This window comes from Myxine glutinosa, chromosome 1, assembly GCF_964187855.1.
Source record: "Myxine glutinosa chromosome 1, kmMyxGlut1.1, whole genome shotgun sequence".
NCBI lineage: Eukaryota > Metazoa > Chordata > Myxini > Myxiniformes > Myxinidae > Myxine > Myxine glutinosa.
In genome coordinates this window covers 446681327-446708836 of record NC_136261.1, presented here as the reverse complement: position 1 = coordinate 446708836, position 27510 = coordinate 446681327, and the positions used below count along the sequence as shown (strand labels likewise).

Below are 27510 nucleotides of genomic sequence, written 5' to 3'. Positions count from 1 at the left end.
TCCGGCGGGGAGTGACACGCCCTCGGCTCGTTAGCTCCGCCTCGTGGAATCGGCACGTTGCTTCTCATTGGGTGCGTGCGGGGGGGTTACTGGCTCCGCCCCTGACGAGGAGCTGACAGCCAGCCCCTTCGGGGTAACGCCGTGGAGCGTATGGTCATGGCGGGTAACCGAGCCGGTGTGAGGACGCACACTCCCCGCCCCTCTGTTGTTGTAGTCGTAGTTGTAGTTGTAATTGTTGTTGTAATTGTTGTTGTTGTTGTTGTTTGGGGAAGAAGATGGGAGGAGGTATGGGAAAGGTCCTAAACTCACTACTGATGCCATATAATCACATTCTGGTGCAACGAAGAGTCATAATTAATGGAAACGAGGCCTTAACTGACATAGATTAAGAATAACTAGGAAGATGTCCGAAAGTTGGCTACGTGTGGTGCGGTGGACCTGGGCACGACATTTAATGGGGGAATAAGGGGAAGGTCGGCTCTACTGATTGTTATTTACATGCAATGGGACTAGGGAATGGGGGATTGGGGAAAGTTGGGGAGTATTGGAGAAAATAGGGGAATATTTACAAGCGGATATGGAGGCCAAATTCCATATTCGCAACAATATACTAGCGGGGTCACCCGTGGGAATCCCACGGGCATGGACGTGTGTGACATTTCGACATATTGAGTTAGATGCTGCACCTGCACATTCAGTTATATAAAATGGTTACTGGTAATTGATCACATCCACAAATGATGTAATCCACACAATTTATGTACTTTACATAACGTTAATAGGAATACATGCCCGTGTAGCTGGGAAATACAGTTTGTTTGAAATAAATCACAAATATCAGAAGAAAGTTTTTTAAATTTAGAACTATTCTCAGAGTTAAACATCACCGTAATATTATGCGGTTGCTTCAACGTTTTCGGTGAATTATATGTCATTCCCATCTACACGGGCATGTATTCCTATTAACGTTATGTAAAGTACATAAATTGTGTGGATTACATCATTTGTGGATGTGATCAATTGCCAGTATAGTAACCATCTTATATAACTGAATGTGCAGGCGCAGCATGTAACTCAATATGTCGAAATGTCACACACATCCATGCCCGTGGGATTCCCGCATGGATGTGTATGGCGAATTTTAAATATACTAGGGCATTGCCCGTACTATATCTATATCTAAAATTATATCCCCCCCCCTCTATTTACATGAAATGGTTTGGTCCAAAGCGAACGGCTTCCGGAGTTTGGTAAAGAAATCGCCATCGCGTGCACAAACGCGCAGGAAAGCGAATGAATCGCAAATTCGTTTTTATTAGTTTTAAAACATAGTTTAACGCCAACATAGTTTGCAAACGTGAAATAAATGAATACGCTCTCAAATGTGCCATCCGAGGCAGAGTGTGTCCGCCACGTTCGGCACACGCGATAGTTCGCTGCTCTCTGATTGGTTGAATCGTTTTTTGGACATAGCTCGGTAAGTAATTGTCCGATTAATATGAAACCTTGAAAAGGCACATCCTCGGGTCCCCAGCAATATACCTGGCAAGTTAAAAGTATATCGGACCCGTGGTTGTCGAGAAACAGCGGTCACAGACAAACAAACGTACAAACAGAGATTACTGGAATTATAGATAGACTAGGGCATGCCCGTACTATATATATGCCCGTACTATATATCTATCTAAAATTATATCCCCCCCCCCCCTCTATTTACATGAAATGGTTTGGTCCATTCGCAACGCCAAAGCGAACGGCGAACGGCTTGCGAGTACAGTAACAATCCCCCCCCTCTATTTACATGAAATGGTTTCGTCCATTCGCAACGACCACAGAACCCCCCCCCTCTATTTACATGGAATGGTTTGGTCCATTCGCAACGCCGGCACACGCGATCGTTCGCTGCTCTCTGATTGGTTGAATCGTTTTTTGGACATAGCTCGGTAAGTAATTGTCCGATTAATATGAAACCTTGAAAAGGCACATCCTCGGGTCCCCAGCAATATACCTGGCAAGTTAAAAGTATATCGGACCCGTGGTTGTCGAGAAACAGCGGTCACAGACAAACGTACAAACGTACAGACAGAGATTACTGGAATTATAGATAGATGTCGACTGTTATTTTAGGCGGTGTATTTTCGTTTATCATCATGGCGCGATTTAAAAAAATATATCTCTGCATTTTCCTCTCCAATACCTCCTCACACTTTACACACACACCGGCCCATGTTTACATATACACACACACACACATATACACCCACACACATATACACATACACACACACGTACATCGACACACATGCGTGCACACACACACACACACACACACACACACACACACACACACACACACACACACACACACACACACACACACACACACACGTACAGACACATATACACATATGCACATATGCAAATATGTATACACATATGTATCCACATATACACATATATACACATATATACATCTCCACACACACACACACACACACACACACACACACACACACACACACACACACACACACACACACACACACACAAAAACAGACACACACACACACACACACAAAAACAGACACACACACACACACACGTACAGACACATATACACACAAACACACACACACAGACATGTATATACACATACAACAACAACATGCATTTTAAGGCCATTTTCCCTGCTAGAGCGGGGGTTAGCCTACATACACATACACACACATATATACACACACACACATATTCACGCGCACACACACACACACACACACACACACACACACACACACACACACACACACACACACACGTACACACGTACACACACGTACACATGTCCCACATGTATATATCCCACATCCCACATGTATATACATGTTTAAAGTGTACGTGCCCTTCCCCCCTCCCCCGCCCGGCAACGCTGGGTACTTCTGCTGGTAACGAATAAAATAAAAACGAAGAAATAGGTGGAATTGGCTGAAATTCGCTCGGTGAATTCACGCGGTGTATTCGGTTCGGCTCGGTTCACTCGGTTTAAAGAAAAAGCGATAATGTCGACATGTTGCTGTCTGTGTCATGTTGGGCGGTGTATGATACTCGTTGGCTGTTGGGCGGTGTATGATACTTGTTGGCTGTTGGGCGGTGTTGTGCGGTGATATGGTGTATTTTAAAAAATATATCTCTGCATTTTCCCGCGTTGGTGACACCGAGTCGTTCTTCATCGATCGTCTCATTCATTTTGGAAATGGAAGTTTCCACGCAACGCATGAATTGTCACGATCCTCAAGAGGAATTTGTCTCGTAATCATCAAATGATAAATGGCAAGTAAATTATATTGTGGAAAATTAAAGATTTCAAATAAACCTATTTAAAGTGTATGCGCACATAACTAATAAAAAAAACGAAGAAATATCTCTCGGTAATTTCCTGAAACATATTTTACTTCCGGCTAATATGTTGAATGAAATAAAAACGAAGAAATATATGTCGGCATCATTGTTGACGTTTTTGTGACGACTATCATCAAACGAAATAGTAATATATCATAACGGAAAAGCAAAAGCGAATTTTTAATATATATCGACACGTTGCCGTCGGTGTCATGTTGGGCGGTGTATGATACACCATGACGCGATTTTAAAAAATATATCTCTGCATTTTCCCGCGTGTGTGGATTGTTCTCAATTATTGCTGACACCGAGTCTAAAAGTAAAACCATCGATAAAAATGAAATCATATGGTGAGTTAGATTGGAGATAAAGGCGTGAGAGAGACTCAATGGCCTTGAAGTTACAGGCCTTTGAGAATTCATTTCGTTCTATAAACGGCAACTTTCATCGGATTTTCTTCCCGTTTTTTTTCAACCGAGTCTAAAACTATGTTAGCGACTGTGAAAAATGAAATGATTTATCGAATTTGATTTGAAATAAAACTGGGGGAGAGCAAGACACCACGGGCCTACAAAACAGGACTCAAAGCTATGCGAGTTAATAAAATGGTGGATATTTGTTTATAGCCACTCCCAGAATGGGTGGAGCTATGGGTGGAGCTACTCTGCAAACCGAGTAAGCCACACCCCGGACAGACACCCAACAGATAGACAGACAGACAGACAGAATCATCTACGGCTATTATAATATAGACTAGCGGGGTCACCCGTGGGAATCCCACGGGCATGGATGTGTGTGACATTTCGACATATTGAGTTATATGCTGCACATTCATTTTTACAAAATGGTTACTGGCAAGTCATCAGATCCAGAAATGGTGTGAATTTAGTTATTTCACATAATATGTGACCCCTCACTCCTCTCCACCTGACACTCTCCTGTCTCCACCTGACACTCTCCTGTCTCCACCTGACACTCTCCTCTCTCCACCTAGCACTCCTCTCCTCTCCAAACCCTCACATCCCTCTCCTTTCCAATCCCTCACCTCTCCAATCCCTCACACTCCTCTCCTCTGCAATCCTTCACACGCCTCTCCAATCGCGCCTCACACTCCTCTCCAATCGCGCCTCACACTCCTCTCCAATCGCGCCTCACACTCCTCTCCAATCGTGCCTCACACTCCTCTCCAATCGTGCCTCACACTCCCCTCCAATCACTCCTCTCCAATCGTGCCTCACACTCCTCTCCAATCACGCCTCACACTCCTCTCCAATCGTGCCTCACACTCCTCTCCAATCGCGCCTCACACTCCTCTCCAATCGCGCCTCACTCGCCTCTCCAATCGGCTTTCCCCGTCTCGTTTCTCTCCTTTTTCTCCCGTCTCGTTCTTTTTCTTGCTCCAAATCGGCCCGTTGGAATCGGAAATCGGCCCGTCTCGCCCGTCGGCCCGTCGGAATCGGAAATCGGCCCGTCTTGCTTTTGTGCTTGTGCGTAAATAAATTGTGTTCATGACACCATTTCTGGTGTTGGGCTAGCGGCTAGGGTGCCGGCTTAGGATCCTGGGTTCGAATCTCGGTCGATCGCCGAATTAATGCCAGGGGGGTTGACTCAGCCTGTCATCCTTCCGAGGTCGGCTAATTGAGTACCAGTTCACTGGTAATTCCCTGTTTGTCGTTGAAGGCGGCAAAAAGGGTTGGCGTCAGGAAGGGCATCCGGCCGTAAAACATTGCTTCAAAAAGGGGACAAAAAAACAACAACTACCACGGTCCCCGAAAAGGCCAACCCCCGCTTTGCGGGGAAAAATGGCCTCTAAACGGTGGTTTTTACACCATTTCTGGATCTGATGACTTGCCAGTAACCATTTTGTAAAAATGAATGTGCAGCATCTAACTCAATATGTCGAAATGTCACACACATCCATGCCCGTGGGATTCCCACGGGTGACCCCGCAAGTTTGCATTGACGTTCGTCGATGGACTCGTTCGCCCGTCTCATTCGTTTTCTTGCTGCATCCTGTTCAAGTCTGCGTTCTTCATCGATCGTCTCATTCATTTTGGAAATAGAAGTTTCCACGCAGCGCATGAATTGTCACGATCCTCAAGAGGAAGTGTCTCGTAATCATCAAATGATAAATGGCAAGTAAATTATATTGTGGAAAATTAAAGATTTCAAATAAACCTATTTAAAGTGTATTCGCACATAACTAATTTTAAAAAACGAAGAAATATCTCTCGGTAATTTCCTGAAACATATTTTACTTCCGGCTAATAATGTTGAATTAAATAAAAACGAAGAAATATATGTCGGCATCATTGTTGACGTTTTTGTGACGACTGTCATCAAACGAAAAAGTAATATATCTTAACGGAAAAGCAAAAGCGAATTTTTAATATATATCGACACGTTGCCGTCGGTGTCATGTTAGGCGGTGTATGATACACCATGACGCGATTTTAAAAAATATATCTGCATTTTCCCGCGTGTGTGGAATGTTCTCAATTATTGCTGACACCGACTCTAAAACCATCGATAAAAATGAAATCATATGGTGAGTTAGATTGGAGATAAAGGCGTGAGAGAGACTCAATGGCCTTGAAGTTACAGGCATTTGAGAATTCATTTCGTTCTATAAACGGCAACTTTCATCGGATTTTCTTCTCGTTTTTTTTCAACCGAGTCTAAAACTATGTTAGCGACTGTGAAAAATGAAATGATATATCGAATTTAAAATAGATATCGACACATTGCCGTCGGTGTCATGTTGGGCGGTGTATGATACACCATGACGCGATTTTAAAAAATATATCTCTGCATTTTCCCGCGTGTGTGGAATGTTTGTGGAAAATTAAAGATTTCAAATAAACCTATTTAAAGTGTATGCGCACATAACTAATAAAAAAAACGAAGAAATATCTCTCGGTAATTACCTGAAACATATTTTACTTCCGGCTAATATGTTGAATGAAATAAAAACGAAGAAATATATGTCGGCATCATTGTTGACGTTTTTGTGACGACTATCATCAAACGAAATAGTAATATATCATAACGGATAAGCAAAAGCGAATTTTTAATATATATCGACACATTGCCGGCGGTGTCATGTTGGGCGGTGTATGATACACCATGACACGATTTTAAAAAATATATCTCTGCATTTTCCCGCGTGTGTGGATTGTTCTCAATTATTGCTGACACCGAGTCTAAAAGTAAAACCATCGATAAAAATGAAATCATATGGTGAGTTAGATTGGAGATAAAGGCGTGAGAGAGACTCAATGGCCTTGAAGTTACAGGCCTTTGAGAATTCATTTCGTTCTATAAACGGCAACTTTCATCGGATTTTCTTCCCGTTTTTTTTCAACCGAGTCTAAAACTATGTTAGCGACTGTGAAAAATGAAATGATTTATCGAATTTGATTTGAAATAAAACTGGGGGAGAGCAAGACACCACGGGCCTACAAAACAGGACTCAAAGCTATGCGAGTTAATAAAATGGTGGATATTTGTTTATAGCCACTCCCAGAATGGGTGGAGCTATGGGTGGAGCTACTCTGCAAACCGAGTAAGCCACACCCCGGACAGACACCCAACAGATAGACAGACAGACAGACAGAATCATCTACGGCTATTATAATATAGATTAGATTAGATTAGATATATTAGATATATTTATATATATATATATATTATATATATATATATATATATATATATATATATATATATATATATATATATATATATATATATATTAGATATATATATATATATATATATATATATATATATATATTTATATATATATATATATGTACATTGTACATATACACATTGTTACGGTTTTTAGAACCTTCACTAGTAAATTTTAGTAAATGTTTCCCTTGTAAATGTTCCCCTGTAAATATCCCCATCAATTGGCTTGTTAAAGATCGCACCCTAGATAGTCCATGTACAACACGTAGCGAACCATAGGAGCTCTCCGTAGTTATTTCATTATTATGTATTTCAGTTAAGGATCTGTTCCCAGTAGTTGAATCTGCGTTGCATTAATCAAATAAGATAGGCCCCTTTCAATTTCCCCAATCGCCTCACCCGCGTCTCCGCAAAGTAACGGTCGAGCAGCGTTCGCTGCTCCTTGCCTTGATGCGGTTGTTGGCCCCAAACCGCCATTAGCCATGTGGTCGAGCCAAGGAAGGAGGGGGCGGAGCCACCAGAACAAGGTGTGGCACTTCGACTCGTCATCGGAGGTGGAGTCAGCAAGCCCTTACCGACCAACCAGGCCTGGCGAGGTACCATCGCGGGCGTGGCTCTATGAAGCGTGCATTGATCTGGAGGCACGTAATATAAGCGCCAGCGCGAAGCCTTTGAACGCAGATGAACGGAGATGAATGGAGATGAACGAGAATCGACTTGGGTTGGAGACGGCGTGTGGTGAGTTCTTGCTGAGAGAAACGAAGCTGCGCGGAGCCCTTTGACAAGCGCTTCGAAAAGCCCCTACCGCGTGAACGAATACGTGAGGCTGCCACTGGCTGTTCGCTTCCGGCCCGGAGCGTGGACCTGGAGCGGACCTCTTTGCTGTGCCTCGGCCCAAACCTTCCAGCCCTGCTGTCCCACCTGGACCCTTCTCCTTCTTCCAGTCCTTCCTGCCTGCCATTCCCTGTCATGTGAGTCTGTTTGTCTGTCTTGGGCGTTGATAATATAAGACTGTTTAAGGCTGCCCTGTGTATCTTCTTCTTCTTCTTCTTCTTCTGTATATTACTTTTGTTTCCTCCTCTTCTTTGGTTTTGTATATAGTTAATAAATGTCTGTTATTTCTTACCTTTGGTTTCTTCTTTCCCCCGATCACTTTTGTCCTGTCTCCAATTGAGTACCTGTGGCACAATTTGGCCAACGCTCGGAATCGGGTTAATCAATTGCTAACGGCTCGAATAGCGGATTGCTAAACCGCTCGGCAAATACCATCTTGTCCGTGGTTCGAGCGGTACTTGTCTCCGTTTTGCGGAGGGATTGGTAAAGGTATTCGGGATAACACCTTGACCAATAACCCTGACCAATTTCACCCCGCAAAAGAGCGTTATAAGTACCAGGACTAGAGACGGCCAGCTTAACAGGCCAAGGCGATTAACCCCCCCTTGCTAAGGGGAGTGTCGTCTCTGAGATCCGTAACAATATATATATATATATATATATATATATATATATATATATATATATATATATATATATACAATATATATATATATATATATATATATATATATATATATATATATATATATATATATATATATATATATATATATATATATATAATATATATGTGTGTGTGTGTCACGCTACCAGATTCTTGTACCAGATGCGCTAAACATCTACTGCGTATAAACGCCATTGAAAGGCGGTGCCAAGTGTTTCACTGTTTACGCTTCCGGATTGATCGTTTATCAGCAATAAACCGCCGGAAATATACCTTTATTGGCCATCTGGTGACTCTGCTGCTGTTGGTGGCAAGCGTGCCAGGCCAACCTGCTCTCACTGTAAGCCGGCCGGCCATCGCAGAAGCAACAGGGGTGTTGTGACCTGTCCACTACTTATATGACAATCTGATTCATTTTGTTGACTCATGACTGAAAATGATTGAGACAGTCATTATAGTTTGTGCAATTGATAAGACCTGTGCATGCTGCTCAGTGCTGTGCATCCAGTATGCATGATATTTTATTCATATACTAGACAAAGAATATCGTTTACTGAACAATGCTGTACTTGTATGTACTTTGTGAATTCGGCTCAAGACAATGACTTGACCTTTGAATCACACTTCTGGCGGCCAACTTAATATCCAGTGGGGTTTTCAAGTGTAAGTAGTATGATGCCACATGCATTTATTGTCCTTCATGGATAAGTCAAGCCTTGTGTACATACTTCTTGTAAATGGTGCTTCACCAAACGTGTGTGAAAATTCTATACATGTCGGCCTACTCGTCATTTTGCCTTGATATTTTGGCATGACAGCTTGGGCTAGCATACAGATGGGGGGGGGGGGGGGGCGAGGATTTACAGTATTTGTGCACAGTTGCAATGCAGATTATGCTTGAAGATTCAATGCAGATTATGCTGCACATAATAAATACAGCAGTAGTAGAAGAAATATGTGCGTGTTTGTTTCCCATAAATTCCAATTAAAATCAGTGCTGGTCACAACTTATTTGCTAGGAAAAAGTGAAAAATACAGAACATTGGCAAGGTGCCAAAAAAAATTGGCACTCGGCCAATAACTCTTATGGTACTTTTATTTACTTTACTTGTCCAACATCATGCTTGAAAAAAACCTTTAGAACCCTAGAAATTGATTCTGATTGTAAATTACTGGTTGGTATTTTTTGCGAAATTTTCTAGATTTCCTGGCATGAAAAGTTGAAAAACTTGACATTGGGTTACACATGAATATTTGAATTTTTGTTTTCATGCATTTGTAATTGCCCAATTTGACCAACCCTGCTATTTTATGGAGGTACAGGGTTGGTACTTTAATGCTGCAGGTATAACTCCAAATCCATAATTTGAGCATCTGGTACAAGAATCTGGTAGCGTGACACACACACACACACACATATATATATATATTGTTACGGACCGCGGATAAGATGTTGGTTTGCCGAGCGGATGGCACCGCGGCCCTAACAGTCACCCCGACTAACCCAATTCCCGAACGTTGGCCGAATCGCGCCACAGATATTCAATTTGGAAACCTCTAAAGCGACCGAATGTAAAGAGGAAGAAGAAGACGTACAGAAGAGTAACAGGATTTATTATTTACACACACTAAGCAAAAGGAGCAGTCAAGGTTATATACAGGGAAAATGGAAAAAGCAGGTGACACAGTGAAAATACTAGCTTAACTATACAAGCTTAGTTAGCCCTGGGACAAGACAAACAAAACAAACTCACGTACACAAGAAGGATGGAATGGCAGGAATGGATGCTGGAAGGAGGAATGGGAAGGTTCAGCTGGGGCAGATGGTTCGGGTTTGATCCCGCACGGGACGTCGGCTGGACCTCGACGGCCACCGATGCCACCGCTCCCTGCTTCCGCTATCTGGGTAACGGGTTGAAGCTGCCTGGTGGAGTCAAAGCTGCTCCTCTGGCTCACCTCAGGACGCGTCTGCCGTCTCTGGCGCAACTCTTTCTTGGACCCTTTTTGCACAACTCTGTCTTGGTACCTTTTGCGCAACGCTTGTCATTCACCTCTCTTTGGCGCAACTTTTGTAATAGACCTTTGGCGCTACTCTTATAATTGACTTCTCGTGCAACTCTTGTAATTGACCTCGAACCTTCTCTCTCGCTCTCTCTCTCTCTCGCTCTCCCTCAACGGCGTCCGCGCGCTCTTATATTACGCCTCGGGCGATCAAGCCGCCGGCCTTCAGGACACGCCCCTCGGTGAGCTCGCTTCGGCCCTGATTGGTGGGCACAGGCCCTCTGACTTCACCCTTGATGATGATGGGCGGGCACGCCCTTCTTCCCCAAGCTGAGCACATGCTTAATGGCGGCAATTGTAGTTGGCAATGCGAATGGCAATTGACGAAAAGGGGGGTTGGAAGGGAATCTACCTTATTTCACTTGGTGCAATTTTTTTTTTTTTTTTTTTTTTTTTAATACAAGATCGAGGCTCGTGAAAGAGCGAACATTAATCACACAGAAAGACAAACCGACACATAAAACATATAACATCGGGAGCGGTAGACAAGATGGGGAGAGAGGGGGAAGGACACAAACACAACATTTGAGAGCAGGGACCGAGAGACATGGAGACATCGAGAGATCTGAGAGAGGGCGAGGGCTTTGGGGGGTGGGGGGGCATGGGAAGGGGGCGGTGGGAGAGGTATAAAACATATGGACACTGCCAGGACTTCCAGGAAAGAAGTTGGAATTTCAAACAAGGTGGATCTGGGGTGAATTAGCGGGGGTAGAAAAGATCAAGGTTTTGGATGGGGGAAGATAAGAGATGGTGGTGAACAGCTGTTTTAAAGACCTGGAGGGAGGAGTGGGATTGAAGGGAGTGAGGGAGTTTGTTCCAGAGGCGGGAGAAAAGAGGAATGAAAGAGTGAAGGTGAGCAGAGAGCCGAGATTTCGGCAGTTTAACCATCAGAGGGTTGCTGGCAGATCTTGTGCGACCTGTAGGAATATTTGGGGGACAGAGCACAGAGAGAGCTGGGGGTGCAAGGCCGGAGAGGAGTCGGTAGAAGACAGAAAGACCACCTACCTGCCTGTGGTGAGTGAGTGAAAGGCCCTCAGAGATAGCTTCATCGCGGGAGATTCCAATAATTCTGAAAGCTTTGGTTTCAACAGCGTGAAGCCGAGCTAGGTGTGAGGCAGGAGCACCGGCCCATAGGGGAGAACAGTATTCCATTGAGCTGCGGATGAAAGCCTTGTATGTGGTGAGGAGCTCAGGTGTGCCGAGGAAGGACTTCGCACGACGGAGGATGCCCAGTCGGCGACTGGCTTTGGAGGCCAGCTTGGAAATGTGGTTTTCCCAAGAAAGATCATGGCAGATAGTGAGACCCAAAATCTTGAGCGACAGAACTTCTTGGAGAGGATTGTTGAGAAAGTAGATGGGAGGGTTGTCCAGTCGATCTTTTCGGAGAGACATAGTAAGAGTGTGAGATTTGTCAGGATTGAAAGACATGTTCCACTTGTTTGACCAGTCTGTGATTTTGTCCAGGTCTTCAGAGAGTGAGGAGGCAGCAGACTGCCGATCTGAGGGAAGAGGAATGGAGCGGCAGAGAGTGGAGTCATCAGCAAAGAGATAGAGAGGATTTTCGAGAGAGTCAGAGAGATCATTGATGAAGACCAGAAAAAGCACGGGGCCCAGAACACTGCCTTGGGGAACTCCAGCCTGAACAGGAAGAGGAGATGAGAGAAACCCATTCAGGGCCACACGTTGACGACGACTAGAGAGGAAGTCCGCCAGCCATGTGTGGAAATTTCCACGGATACCAAAGGAGGAGAGTTTGGTGAGCAGAGCGGGGTGCCAGACCGTGTCGAAGGCACGTGATATGTCGAGGGAGACAGCTCTAATTTCCTGTTTGGCATTGAGGACCTCCATCCATTGTTGAGACAGCAGAAGCAGCATGTCCAGAGTAGAGTGACCTGGTCTGAAACCAAATTGATGATCAGAGATCAAGCCATTGGAGAAGAGGAAAGATTTCATATCCGAAGCAATGATGGATTCCATGACTTTGCTGATAATTGGGAGAAGGCTGATTGGTCTGTAGTTGCTAGGATCTGTTTTTGCACCTTTTTTGTGCAAAGCGGTGATGTTGGCTGATTTCCAAGCAGATGGCAGTTGACCTTGAGCAAAAGAGAGGGTGAAGAGAACAGAGAGAGGGTGAGATAGAGCGGCAGAGCAGGATTTTAGGACCCGTGGGCTGATGCCGTCGGGTCCAGTTGCAGAATCAGAGTCGAGGGTTGACAGAAACTTTTCCACTTTGTCAGGAGGAAAGGACACGGAGTCCAGGAGCAGCAGGGTACGACTGGGTATGGTGGGTACAGAGAGGGATGGGTTTGGGACACAAGATTTAGAGGCAAACACAGAGTTGAGGCATTCAGCTTTTTCACGTGCGGAGTCAGCTGTGTAGCCGTTTGAGGTAAGGGAGGGGATGGAGGGGGAACAAACACCAGTATGGAGTATTTCAATTAATGGAAGACAAAGCCTTAACCTAATACACAGAATAAGGAAATAAACTACTGAACAGGGATATTATGGTGTCCTTCGTGTATGCTTTATGGAACTAACTACGGGAACGCCCTTTGACCTTTATACAACACTGGAGTAAGGAGGGCGATATTTTAACAACAATTTACACAATAACAACAACAACAAAAAAACCATTCTCATATCCACAACACTGCACCCTCCTCCTCTTAGGCACGTCCCGGGCCTCTTACCTTAACTTTTAGTGTGGCACGTAGGTGTAGTTCCCTCTACATTTAACCTGACCCTGAGTGCGACAGTTTTAAAACATAAATAAATATGTCCCGCTGCTCCATTGCACCCTGAACAGATTCACGCCCACAGCTAACCGAATTGCGGAATTGGTCTTCAAACTACACATTGACGGTGGGGAGCATTATTTACAATGACGTTACTTTATTTACAAAACTAACCCAGGACCTGTGATTGTTCTTTCTGGGGGGGGGGGGGGGGGGGGGGGAGACAGTCTGCTCTGCATTGACGCACCATGAAAGCACCCAAAACGCACCAATACACCCTCAAGCACCAATCGGTGCATAGTCATCACTGTTCATCAATAAAAATAAAAACAACAACCCCTAACCCTGCTGGTGGTCCCTTGCTCTTCGGCTCCCTCTGCTGGCTATTTGTTCTTCCAGATGTTGTCTTTCTTTCATTTTCTTACTGGCGGCCTATTGGTGGAAATAAAATGCACCCAACATGTCCATTTTTATTTATTTATGGCCCACAGGGCCGACTAGTGTGGTTCACCTGTGGGGCATCAGTGCCCTGTGGCCAAGGTCCGCCAGCAAGATCTCGGGCCTTCGTGGCCGTTTCCAGCAGAGGGGCCTTGCCCCAACCCATGGGGTCCATAAGTGGTGCTCAGCCACTGACATGTGGTCCATAAGGTGGTGCATCGATGCAGACAGCTGTGGTTGCGAGAGGTTCGGGTGCACAATGGCCGACTCACGCACGCTCCCCTCGGCGCCCAGTGGCGTACAGGTCCTCATGTGGGAGACAAAAGGGGGAAAAGACAGATGAGCGAGGGGTAAGGTCACAAGGGTACACATCAATAAGGCAATGCAAGGCGAAGTGCGTACGGAGAGCGAAGTGAGAAAGCTCGTCCCTACCGTACGTCACCCCCCCCCTGTCACCTACTCTACCCTTGCCCTTACCCCATATTTACAAAATCTACACATTTAGAAATTCGTCGCTAATGTCACGTCTCCCCATATTTCCCCTACACCAAATTCGTTACCACAATCCCTCTAACCAAAATTTGCCATCACCCAATTCATCATCAATCCTCATAAGGAGGGAGAGATGGAACAACAAGCACAATGTCACACCCACGTCATGATGCGTCTCACATTCCAAACATTTGCACCAAAATAATAAAAACATGGCATGGTGTGGAGTTACGTCACCCCAGGTGAGTGGATGTAGATGGTGCGAGGAGACTTCAACCCTAGCTAGCTTCTAAATGACATTAACACACTTTACACTACCCGGGGTCTTTCCCTGCCAATCCATTGGCCAACTTACACTATGGGTTCTAAAAACCAATTCCCATTGACCAAACTGTGGTGCTTCTCAATTTGGGGTCTCACTCCCCCGATGCAACTCCCTGTGCCCTTGCACAATTTCCGGGCTGGGTCGTGCAGCTCTCCCAGCAGGTCTACCCACCTGCACACCTCCACCACTGTAGTTGCCACCCGAGCTTACCTGCTCCTCACCTAACCTATCTAACTGGGGAAGGCCCCTCCTGGCTCTGTCACCCCTCGGTGCCCTCTGGCACTGGGCTATCCGGGTCCGTCCTCCGGATCCTCGGGCCCCATCCACAACAACTCTACCGGCTCCCAGAGCCCACCTGCGGCCTCACCTGGCCGACATCCTCACAGTGGTGGAGTGCCCATACAACTACACACACTAACAGGCCACACGCCCAGCCATTTCCACAACACTAATGCACCCATTCAACCATCAATCTTCCACCACACACCACAGATGCCAATATCCAACCACAATTTACCTGTACCCTCTACCTAACACTTACACTACCCTCCCCGGGTATTCGTGATGGGGGTCCATCCTCCTCTCCCCCATCCACACCCTCGCACCATCCACTCCACTCCACAGTTTCCACCATACTCACTCCACGACCATCCATTCCAATACTCCATATATTCCACACTCCATGTAATCCACACAACCATTCTCCATACCTCCTGTAGTTGCACACCTGTGCAATCACACCTGGTGCCACCTGCACCCTCCTTCCTCCCTGGACCATTTGGTCAGCACAACTCACATCACTATCACTCACTCAGACACTGCTCCATACACCTGTTCAGTTGCACACCTGTGCAATCACAATACAACTCACAATCACAATCATTTACTCATACCCTGCTCAATACACTTTCGATCCTCACACACAAGGCATCATCTCATCGAACTACTCCACTCTGGAACTTGCGCTTCCCAGTCGCCCCTTTAAACTATTGCGCTCCCTCGTCATTATCATCCAACTAATCTACCTGCGTCCCCACTACAGGTATCATTGTCACTACCTAACCTTAACGTTACCTAAGTTCAATCTTTTCTAGATCCCTACACACTATATCCTAACCCTCCCGGGCTAGTTTTCACTGCCAAACCCCATAAAACTAGTGCTCCTTTGCCCCCGCTGTGAGAGATGGCAGAGTTGCCATCCCACCACATCGGGTATCTCTCACTACCAATTTTGCACACCAAATTCCAGCTAATTAAAAATTTGCCAATATCTGCCAATCATGCTACCATTACCAATCATCACTCTGCCAATCCTTTGCCAATCAAATTTTGTTTTTCTAATTTCGGGTCCAAAACACTATCCTCGTCACACGTCTACTCACTAGTACCTCTCGGTGCGCCAATTCATCTCCAAAGCTTGGCTTCGTAAAGCCGAGCAATGAATGTGGTTTGCTTGGTGCCGGTGGCTGGATGCGTCTGACACTCGGTGAAGGGAAGGAGGTTTACCCGGGCCGAGGTCCCACGCACCATCTCGGCACAGGACCGTCCGATGCCCCAATCTCGGCCGGCCAGAGCGCGGCAACCACAAGGGGTCACTGTGTCGGCCCTTCCAACCGGACCGCCCGCTCCGCCTGGCGGAGCTTGGACGCGACCGTTCCGAGCGAGGCCCAGCGTGGATCGCGTACGGCGGTTCTTTCGAAACCGCAGTGGTTCGGATCCCCACTGGTCCTTGCGGCACGTGAAGCCCGGTACGCACCGAGGGCCCGATTCGGCTAAACGTCGTTCTAACCGCTAACCCGGTTAGCATCGATGCTCCATTCGCATGCTTACACCCCGCAGCCCGTTCCTTGCTCATACATCCAGCTGTCTCCATTCTCTTTGTCATTGCACCTTCCCTGACACACCCAGGTACACTCATGCCGCTTACAGACTTTGTCACACACCTGACCACCGCACATCTTTGCACACACTCGTCGTTCGCACACCTCACCAACACACCTCTTCGCGCCCCCTCCTCGGTCACCTCCTCTGTGACAACCACAGGTGTGCTCTCACTTGCACACCCAATCACGTGCCTCACTACCAATTCCAGTGTGCATTCCCACACATGCTCTACCATTCCAGGTGTGCATCCTTCCATTCCAGGTGTACATCCTCTCTCACCTGCCACAACCAACTCACGCTCCGTGTCACTCTCACTGCTTCCACCACCACTCTTGGTCGCGCACTCACCGTTACTCTTGACAGCGCACTCTGTACTCATGCACCCGTCCGTTACACACCTTTCTCGCGCATCCTCATGTGCACACTCTCCCATTACACCCTCTGTAACACTCACCACAGGTGTGCATTCTCCCTTACTCTTGACAGCGCACTCTTCCCTCATGCACCCGTCCGTTACACACCTTTCTCGCGCATCCTCTTGCGCACACTTTCCCGTTACACCCTCCGTAACACTCACCACAGGTGTGCATTCTCTCGTTGCACCCTCTGTAACACTCCCCACTCCGCGCTTCCATGTGCCTCCTCGCACCCGCGCTACGACCAACTCACTCTCGACAGCACACTCACTCCTCGGCGCGCACGTTTTCCTCACACACCCCAGAGTCGGACATTCTCGCACACCTCCTCTTTCGCACACCGTACCTGTCGCACACTTCACCAACAGCCTCTCACGAACACCCGGATCCAAATCAACCCCCAAGCCGACTGAAGCTCCCCTCACATCATATACATTTCCACGTATATCGCCACTCACCTTGGCACCTCGTCTCCGCACCTCCTTCGCCACCTGCAAACTCTTTATTTGGTTAGCGAGCACACAATCATGATTCGAGCACAGACCTTGTATATATTCCATCACCTCCTCCTTTATCTCCCTCTTAGTTTCCGTCAGTCTCTTCTTAATTTCACTCACCCCCTCTTCCACCTCCTCTAATTTTTCCTTTACCTCCTTCATTTCCCGGTGCGCCCCTCTATCTCTTCCTCTAACGCCACCTTAACCGTTTCTATGTGCGTCCTCACCTCCCGGTCCTTCGTCTCCATTACCTCCGTCACCTCGTCCAGCCTCGTTGTCAGTCCCTCACGTACCATCTGACATTGCCTCTTCGTCGCTATCAAGTCGTCCTTGATGTCTCTTTGTGTCGCTTTTAACCCTCCTAGTACCGCAGTGTTCCTTTGTACCTGCTCCACTAACTCTGTCTGTCCCACCGTCAGCTGTTCCACCTCCTGCGTCAGGTCCTCTATGCCCCCCTGTAACCTAGCCGTTCCATTTCTCACCTCTTTCCCCATACGCTTCTCACCTCGCTTTACCTCCTCGTGTACCCCCGAGACCTCCTCGCTTACACCTCGTCGTATCTCCTCCTTCATCTCCTCCATCTCTTTTGTAGATGCCACCCTCAACTGTCCCAATTCATCCCTCTGAGCATCCAATTTACCTTCTTTTTTCTTTTTTCTTTTTTTGTATACTGAATCGAGGCTCGTGAAAGAGCTAACATTTATTTCACAAACAAATCAACCAGACAAACAAAATATATAAAAAGAGGGAGCGGTAGACAAGATGGGGACAGGAGGTGAAGGACTAACCGACTAACCCGATTTTCACCTCCTCTATCTGGTTCCCCATCCGTTTGATTTGCCGGGCGGATTGCTCCCCTATTTCCCGCAATTTGCCTTCCATCCTATCTTCTAGCCCCGTTAACCCATTCTTTACCTCTTTTATTCCGTTGTCTAACCCCTCTCTTAATTGCTCACTAGTACCCCTCGCTTCGTCCCTCATTGCCCCAATTTGGTCTCCCAGCCCCCTGTTCTCTTCCATGAGGGCCCGCATTTGCAGCATGAATAGGCCCCAGTCCATTGGCGGCGCTGCTACGGTCGCGGCCGTGGCGACATTTGGCGCCACCGTAACCACGTGCGCGAGAGCGCCATTTTGCGTGCCTGAAACCTCCTCTACCACATTGCCATTGTTCTCCTCCTCCCTTTCCTCCACATACGTTTCCCCGAGGTCCTGGGTCGATTCTACCCCGTCTATTTCTCCCACCGGCATCCCGTCGCCTTGACTATCCATGGCACGACTTCAAAGTTCGGGTTTTTTTTTTTTTTAAACAAATTTCAGCAGCTCGTAATTTTGAGCGCGCTTCGGGTCCAATCTCGCTCCCGACACCAATTGTTACGGACCGCGGATAAGATGTTAGTTTGCCGAGCGGATGGCACCGCGGCCCTAACAGTCACCCCGACTAACCCGATTCCTGAACGTTGGCCGAATCGCGCCACAGATATTCAATTTGGAAACCTCTAAAGCGACCGAATGTAAAGAGGAAGAAGAAACGTACAGAAGAGTAACAGGATTTATTATTTACACACACTAAGCAAAAGGAGCAGTCAAGGTTATATACAGGGAAAATGGAAAAAGCAGGTGACACAGTGAAAATACTAGCTTAACTATACAAGCTTAGTTAACCCTGGGACAAGACAAACAAAACAAACTTGCGTACAAAGAAGGATGGAATGGCAGGAATGGATGCTGGAAGGAGGAATGGGAAGGTTCAGCTGGGGCAGATGGTTCAGGTTTGATCCCGCACGGGACGTCGGCTGGACCTCGACGGCCACCGATGCCACCGCTATCTGGTTCCCACGGGGTAACGGGTTGAAGCTGCCTGGTGGAGTCAAAGCTGCTCCTCTGGCTCACCTCAGGACGCATCTGCCGTCTCTGGCGCAACTCTTTCTTGGACCCTTTTGGCACAACTCTGTCTTGGTACCTTTTGCGCAACGCTTGTCATTCACCTCTCTTTGGCGCAACTTTTGTAATAGACCTTTGGCGCTACTCTTATAATTGACTTCTCGTGCAACTCTTGTAATTGACCTCGAACCTTCTCTCTCGAACCTTCTCTCTCGCTCTCTCTCTCTCGCTCTCCCTCAACGGCATCCGCGCGCGCTTATATTACGCCTCGGGCGATCAAGCCGCCGGCCTTCAGGACACGCCCCTCGGTGACCTCGCTTCGGCCCTGATTGGTGGGTACAGGCCCTCTGACTCCACCCTTGATGATGATGGGCGGGCACACCCTTCTTCCCCGAGCTGAGCACATGCTTAATGGTGGCAATTGTAGTTGGCAATGCGAATGGCAATTGACGAAAAGGGGGGTTGGAAGGGAATCTACCTTATTTCACTTGGTGCAATGGAGTATTTCAATTAATGGAAGACAAAGCCTTAACCTAATACACAGAATAAGGAAATAAACTACTGAACAGGGATATTATGGTGTCCTTCGTGTATGCTTTATGGAACTAACTACGGGAACGCCCTTTGACTTTTATACAACACTGGAGTAAGGAGGGCGATATTTTAACAACAATTTACACAATAACAACAACAAAAAAAAAACTATTCTCATATCCACAACAATATATATATATATATATATATATATATATATATATTGTTACGGACCGCGGATAAGATGTTAATTTGCCGAGCGGATGGCGCCACGGACCGAACCGTTTTTACAATGACTAGACCCGATTCTGAACGTTGGCCAAATCGTGCCACAGATATTCAATTTTGGAAAAGACAAAGATGACGCGGATGTGAAGAAGAAGAAGACAAAGACAAAAAAAAGGTTTTAAATACGATTATAATTTATTACTATTTACAGGACCAAAGAAACCAAGGAAGAAGGAAAGATAATAAAATAAAGACAGAAAGAGGGACGGACCAGAAGGACACAGTGAAAATTCTAGCTTACCTATTACAGTCTTAATTAATACCCTGGACAGAACAAACAAAAGATGGACTCACACGAATGGGGAATTTGCAGGCAGGAATGGAAGGACTGGAATGGTTTGGGACGGCAGAGAAGGGGAGGAAGGCACGGAGCTGGCTGGAGCTTGATCCCTCACGGGACGTCGGGCTGTACCTCGATGGCCGCCGATGCCACCGATCCTGTGGTGTGCGCGGGGTAACGGGTCGGAGCTGCCTGGTGGAGCCAACGCTGCTGGTGGGGGGCTGGCGTGACGGGTTCTCTCTCCCTCTCTCACAAACTCGCAGGACTCTCTCTGGGGGCATCTGTGATCTGATCTCCTCCCTCCTCGACTCTCTCTGGGGGCGTCTCTCGCGGGTTATATAAGCCCCACCCTTGACCCTTTTGCGAACCTCCCCCAAACGTTCTCTCTCCGCCCTCTAAAGCCAACCCCTCATTCTAGGTTGGTCGGCAAGGGCTGGTTCACTCCTCCCCTCTATGACGAGGTGGAGACACGCCTTTCTTCCCCGACCTTACCTCGTGGCTAATGGTGGTTTTGGGGCGATTCGAACTAGCCCCAGCCAAAGGGCAGCAATGGCGAATGAAGAAAACCGCCCAAATGCAGTTGGCAATTGCAGCAAACCTGGCAAACCTGGCACTTTGAAGATGCCATGTCGGAGGGATCTACCTTATTTAATGCAGTGCAATGGAGTGTCAAATTAATGGAAGACAAGGCCTTACCCTACTACACAGAATAAGGAAATAACTGTCAACAAGGAGGAAATCTATTATTGGCTACGTGAGTGCTTGTGAAATAACTACGGGCACGACCATTGACCTTTATACAACAACAAATGGAGGACGGAGGGTGATATTTTACCACAACCTTTTACAACAACATTTTACCACAAAAAAACACCATTCTCATATCCACAACAATATACACTCAACCCTCGGCTATCGCGAACTCAGCTATCGCGTTTCTCTGCTATAGCGGCTACCTAAAAAACTGCACAACTCGCGCCCCAAATACGCGCTATCGCGCACCGGAAATGGTGGAAAGGGTGCTACGTCATCACCGAGTGTGGGGAAAGAGAAATCAAGGGAAATCAAGAAGAGGAAGAACTTAACTTACGCTCAGAAATTCGAAATTGTGCAGTTGATAGACAATGGTGAAACAAAGCGAAGTGTTGGAAAGAAATTTGGGATAAATGAGTCAACAGTGCGAGGTATTTACCAAAACCGTGATTATCATAGAAACGTCGATAAGATTTAACAATCAACAGTGAAGCAAGGTGCTCCTTTATTAATACGGCACTGGCAGGTTACGAGGAGCAGTATCATGCCCACGTCAACTCCCTCTGCCAACGCCAGATCACCGAATTCTTACGGCCAGACTCGGCGTCAGAACAAGTCTAATCGGGGGACATTAGGGTAACCTCGGTGGGGGGCCAAACTGCCGTTCGAGACCTCAATCTATGATGTAAATGCTTGATAATAAGAGTTTGCCGTCAACAACCAACACACCAACCCAGTTCCAATTTAAAAACATGCTGCAAAGTCTCTCTCTTTCACACACACACACACACACACACACACACACACACACACACACACACACACACACACACACACACACACACGTAGTCTACGTGATACGCAGGTATACGCCGTATACCCACTAGGAAAGGTCCAGGATTTCCGTATACCCGATTAAAAATGCGCGAGGATACGTAACAACATAGTTTCGTGACAGAACTTTCACAACCCAGTATGGATACTTTGATGATGTTAAGTGCCTTTTCAACCTTTATTTGTTAACACATTCACATAACATCTAAGCTAAATAGTTCTTAACTGGCTGAGTCTTGTTGATAAAAAATTGAAAATAAATTGATGTTGGTAACACATAACCAATCTTTCAGAATGCTCTCGATTATGTGTAGATGCATTGCATACTGTATGCATTAGTGAGTGTGGTGGTGCTTATGGGGTGTCGCTTCAGGACGGGTGTCGCTCCGGGGTGCGTCGCTTTGGGACGGGTGACTATGAGGCTGGAAGGGCAAAATCACAGTATACCCACTACAAAAAACTAGACTACACCACTGCACACACACACACACACACACACACACACACACACACACACACACACACACACACCACAAAATATAGCCGACGAGCAAGTTTAGCGCCAAAGGCTTGATCTGCGGGTGGGTGTGTGTGGGGGGGGGGGGGGGGCACAACAACTCATTTAGGTGGGCATGGCCCATGAATGCCCCCACCCCCCCCCCCCCCCATGACGCCGACCCTGCTTACGGCGTCGCAACGAGGCACAGCCCTCTGACGTTGAGCGCTTCTCTGGTACTACAGCTGACACAATCCTGGACGAGTTAGAGGCACATAGGGGTGGTCAGGTCAATAAGACTCCACCCAAGCCTCGGAACCTACCCAACCACCTAAGCCCCTCATCTTCCCCAAAAAGGTAAATAAAATGGTAAAAAAGTACTTGTTTTACCATTTCATTTTTATTTACATGTTGTGATCTTGTTTCATGGTAGAAATGGCAGAAACGTAGGTCCTTATGTTTACATAGGTAGGTGTTTATATGCTAGAAACACTTGGTAAAAAAGTGGCAAAAATAGGTTAAATATGTGGTTAACTTGGGGGTCCTGGCACCAATTAGAATTATTACCATACGTTCTTTAGTTCGGCTATCGTGATTTCGGCTAACGCGCACCGATAGCGGCACCATTTAGGCGCGATAGCCGAGGGTTGAGTGTATGTATGTATGTATGTATGTATATATATATATATATATATATATATCCACGATATCCATTTTTCCGTTCTCCAACCTATAGCTTTGTCTTTAAAAACTCAACGTTTCGGCCAGCAACCCAGCAAGCGCTGAGCCTCCACTGGCCTTCATCAAGAGAAGTTCCCTTGTTCACCTCCTCCCAGATATATCTGGGGGGAGGGGTGGGCCTATTCTATCAACCAATCACAAAGCTGCGTTGCGAGACCTCGTGACCATGGACCCATGCTCGGCTTATGTTGCAAGTGTTTTGTGCGTGTTTGAGCGGTGTATTGTGTTTTGTTGTCCGTGTTGCCTGTGTCGGCTATGTCCCACTTTGTCTTTGTCCTCCTCCACGCATCGGTGTCTCTCTGGTGTATTTATGCATGAGAGGTCCGTATGCCTGTGGTAACGCCACAGTCTCCTCTGTCAATGGTGCCCGCGTTTGGCCAGTGTGCCAGGCCTCCAGTATTCGCCTCCTGGCCCGGTTCGGGGATGCCGCCAGCACGTTCACATTGTCCCATAGAGGAACATGGCCCGCCCTTATTCCATGCTTGGCGATAGCAGTTCTTTCTGGGTGATTACACTCAAAGGCCTTGTGGTGTTCATTAATGCGCTGGCCGAAAGTTCTTCCAGTCTCGCCTATGTATTCTCCACCACAGTCACATGGAATGGTGTATACCACACCTGTGCAATCATTCTTCAGTCTTTTGTCTTTGACCTTGGTCAGTGCACGTCTCAAGGTGTATATAGGTTGGTAGTTGACCCTCACCCGGACCGGTCTCAAAATCCTGCCAATCCTTTGAGATACCCGTGGCACAAATGGTAGCACGCAGAAGCCCCTTAGGTGGTTCCTGTGGCACGTCCTGGATTCTTGGAGCCGCCAGTACCATTTCATTTTTTGGGCAGAGGTGGTCTGGGTAGCCATTGGCTTTCAATACCCATTTGAGATGCTTGATCTCTCTCCTTTTGCCCTTCAAGGTGGACGGTATATTCCTTGCCCTTTTTACGAGTGTATTCACCACAGCTCTTTTATGGTGCAGTGGATGGCAAGACGTGAAATCGAGGTAACGCTCGGTCTGGGTGGGTTTCCTATATACTGCGGTACTTAAGCTTCCATTGAGGTTCCTCCTCACCAGGACGTCCAAAAATGGAAGCGACCCATCCTGTTCTTCCTCACAGGTGAATTTGATGGAAGGAAACATTCCACTGATGCCCTCCCGGATTGCATTAACAGCCGTGCTGGGGCAGATGACAAAAGTGTCATCGACATAGCGGTACCAGACACGTGGCTGTGTTGGGAGGGATGGGATGGTGCGTGTTTCCAGCTCTTCCATCACCATATTGGCAACCACCGCAGACACCGGGGAGCCCATCGCAGTGCCGAACACCTGCTTGTAAAATGTGCTGTCAAAGACAAAATAGGTGGAAGACAGACAAGTGCTGAGGAGGTCACAAACGTCATCAACATTCAACTTGTCGGCGGCCTGTTTCCAGCAATCATCCTCCATTAGCCTCTGTCTCGCCACATCAACCGCCAGGGTTGTGGGTATGTTTGTGAATAGCGAAATGACGTCAAAGGACACCATGGATTCTTGTGGATGGATCGTGGTGTGTGTTATTTTATCCACAAACTCGGAGCTGTTGCGCAATCCTCGGTCGGTTTTTCCCACGAGGTACTTTAGTATATTGGCCACGAACTTGGACAATGCATAAGATGGTCCATTGATACACGACACTATGACCCGTAATGGAACGTCTTCTTTGTGGATTTTTGGTAACCCATACACTCTGGGAGCGACGCCGTTGCTGCTATACAATCACTGGTAGTTTGTGCTCGATAGTCTTCCTGTTCTTTTTAACCTTGCAAGCAGCGAGTTTAACGTGCGTTCTTCCTTCTTCGTTGGATCCTTCGTTATACGTTCATAGGTGTTCGTATCATTCAATAACTCATGCATTTTGTCCTTGTATGTCGAGCGGTCCAATAAAACTGTCGCACGACCTTTGTCCGCCGGTACAACCACAATGTCGTCCATCCTGCGCAGCTCTTGCAATGCTCGTCGTTCCACTGAATCCAGGTTGAAATCATTTCGGCTGCGGCGGGGTGGGCGGAGTAAAACTGCTGCCACACGTGACCGAACCTCGTTCTTGACGTCATCCGACCGTACCGTGATGGCGGTTTCAACTCGTGACACGATCACATCTGTCGGTATTCCTTTTGGAGTGACCGCAAAGTTAAGGCCTTTTCTTAATACACTCATATGTGAATCTGTGAAATGTTTACCTGAGAGGTTAACCACCCATTGGTCCTGGAGTGAATCGCTGGCGTTTCCTTCGTGCACCAGTTTGTCTTGGAGTGCAGCAAACCTTTTCTCGTGTTTCTTCTTCACTGACACCAAGGTGGCGCTGGCAAAGTTTGAAGCTCTCTTTTCCACGCGAGTCCATTCTGCCATCGGTAAGGCCGTGCGGATCGCATCAGCAATCCGGTTTGTTCGGGCGGTGCGTGATCTGATCTTGTTATGGCACATCGATACGAACAGACGCAAAAACCTCCGCCCCATGGCGTGCATGATCCGACGTGCTTTGTATCCTGGAAGAGGTGGTCTAAAACGGAGAGGTTTGGGTAGGACATCTTTGTTCAGGCAACGATGGTTGAACCTCAGATGGGCCTTGGTCACTTCGATCTGCTCCACAAGTTTCGTGTACAGTCAACATTGTCTAGCTACGTGTCTGGTACCGCTATGTCGATGACACTTTTGTCATCTGCCCCAGCACGGCTGTTAATGCAATCCGGGAGGGCATCAGTGGAATGTTTCCTTCCATCGAATTCACCTCTGAGGAAGAACAGGATGGGTCGCTTCCATTTTTGGACGTCTTGGTGAGGAGGAACCTCAATGGAAGCTTAAGTACCGCAGTATATAGGAAACCCACCCAGACCGAGCGTTACCTCGATTTCACGTCTTGCCATCCACTGCACCATAAAAGAGCTGTGGTGAATACACTCGTAAAAAGGGCAAGGAATATACCGTCCACCTTGAAGGGCAAAAGGAGAGAGATCAAGCATCTCAAATGGGTATTGAAAGCCAATGGCTACCCAGACCACCTCTGCCCAAAAAATGAAATGGTACTGGCGGCTCCAAGAATCCAGGACGTGCCACAGGAACCACCTAAGGGCTTCTGCGTGCTACCATTTGTGCCACGGGTATCTCAAAGGATTGGCAGGATTTTGAGACCGGTCGGGGTGAGGGTCAACTACCAACCTATATACACCTTGAGACGTGCACTGACCAAGGTCAAAGACAAAAGACTGAAGAACGATTGCACAGGTGTGGTATACACCATTCCATGTGACTGTGGTGGAGAATACATAGGCGAGACTGGAAGAACCTTAGGCCAGCGCATTAATGAACACCACAAGGCCTTTGAGTGTAATCACCCAGAAAGATCTGCTATCGCCAAGCATGGAATAAGGGCGGGCCATGTTCCTCTATGGGACAATGTGAACGTGCTGGCGGCATCCCCGAACCAGGCCAGTAGGCGAATACTGGAGGCCTGGCACACTGGTCAAACGCGGGCACCATTGACAGAGGAGACTGTGGCGTTACCACAGGTATACGGACCTCTCATGCATAAATACACCAGAGAGACACCGATGCGTGGAGGAGGACAAAGACAAAGTGGGACATAGCCGACACAGGCAACTCGGACAACAAAACACAATACACCGCTCAAACACGCACAAAACACTTGCAACATAAGCCGAGCATGGGTCCATGGTCACGAGGTCTCGCAATGCAGCTTTGTGATTGGTTGATAGAATAGGCCCACCCCTCCCCCCAGATATATCTGGGAGGAGGTGAACAAGGGAACTTCTCTTGATGAAGGCTAGTGGAGGCTCAGCGCACGCTGGGTTGCTGGCCGAAACGTTGAGTATTTAAAGACAAAGCTATAGGTTGGAGAACGGAAAAATGGATATCGTGGATATAATTCCCAACCGCCGTTCATTACTTGATATATATATATATATATATATATATATATATATATATATATATATATATATATATATATATATATATATATATATATATATATATATATATATTATAATAGCCGTAGATGATTCTGTCTGTCTGTCTGTCTGTCTGTCTGTCTGTCTGTCTGTCTGTTGGGTGTCTGTCCGGGGTGTGGCTTACTCGGTTTGCAGAGTAGCTCCACCCATAGCTCCACCCATTCTGGGAGTGGCTTCATATAATTATAAACAAATATCCACCATTTTATTAACTCGCATAGCTTTGAGGCCTGTTTTGTAGGCCCGTGGTGTCTTGCTCTCT

General features: G+C 46.9%; 2 protein-coding genes across 4 annotated transcripts in view; both read left to right on the top strand.

The window, feature by feature from the left end:
* Positions 1–27510, top strand: part of LOC137418556 (E3 ubiquitin/ISG15 ligase TRIM25-like) — a 1139870-nt gene that overhangs the window by 13177 nt on the left and 1099183 nt on the right. The window lies entirely within an intron of this gene.
* LOC137418911 (uncharacterized) overlaps positions 9209–27510 on the top strand; it is a 70807-nt gene continuing 52505 nt past the window's right edge. The window contains exon 1 of one of the 3 annotated variants that reach the window (XM_078770749.1): positions 9209–9256. Coding sequence is in view for 2 of the 3 variants with exons in the window: in XM_078770750.1 (XP_078626876.1) it covers positions 14210–14260 (51 nt within the window). In the remaining variant the exon portion in view is untranslated. Of the gene's footprint in view, positions 9257–14032; positions 14261–27510 lie in introns of those variants that run through there. The other 2 variants (XM_078770750.1, XM_078770746.1) reach the window with 2 other exon arrangements.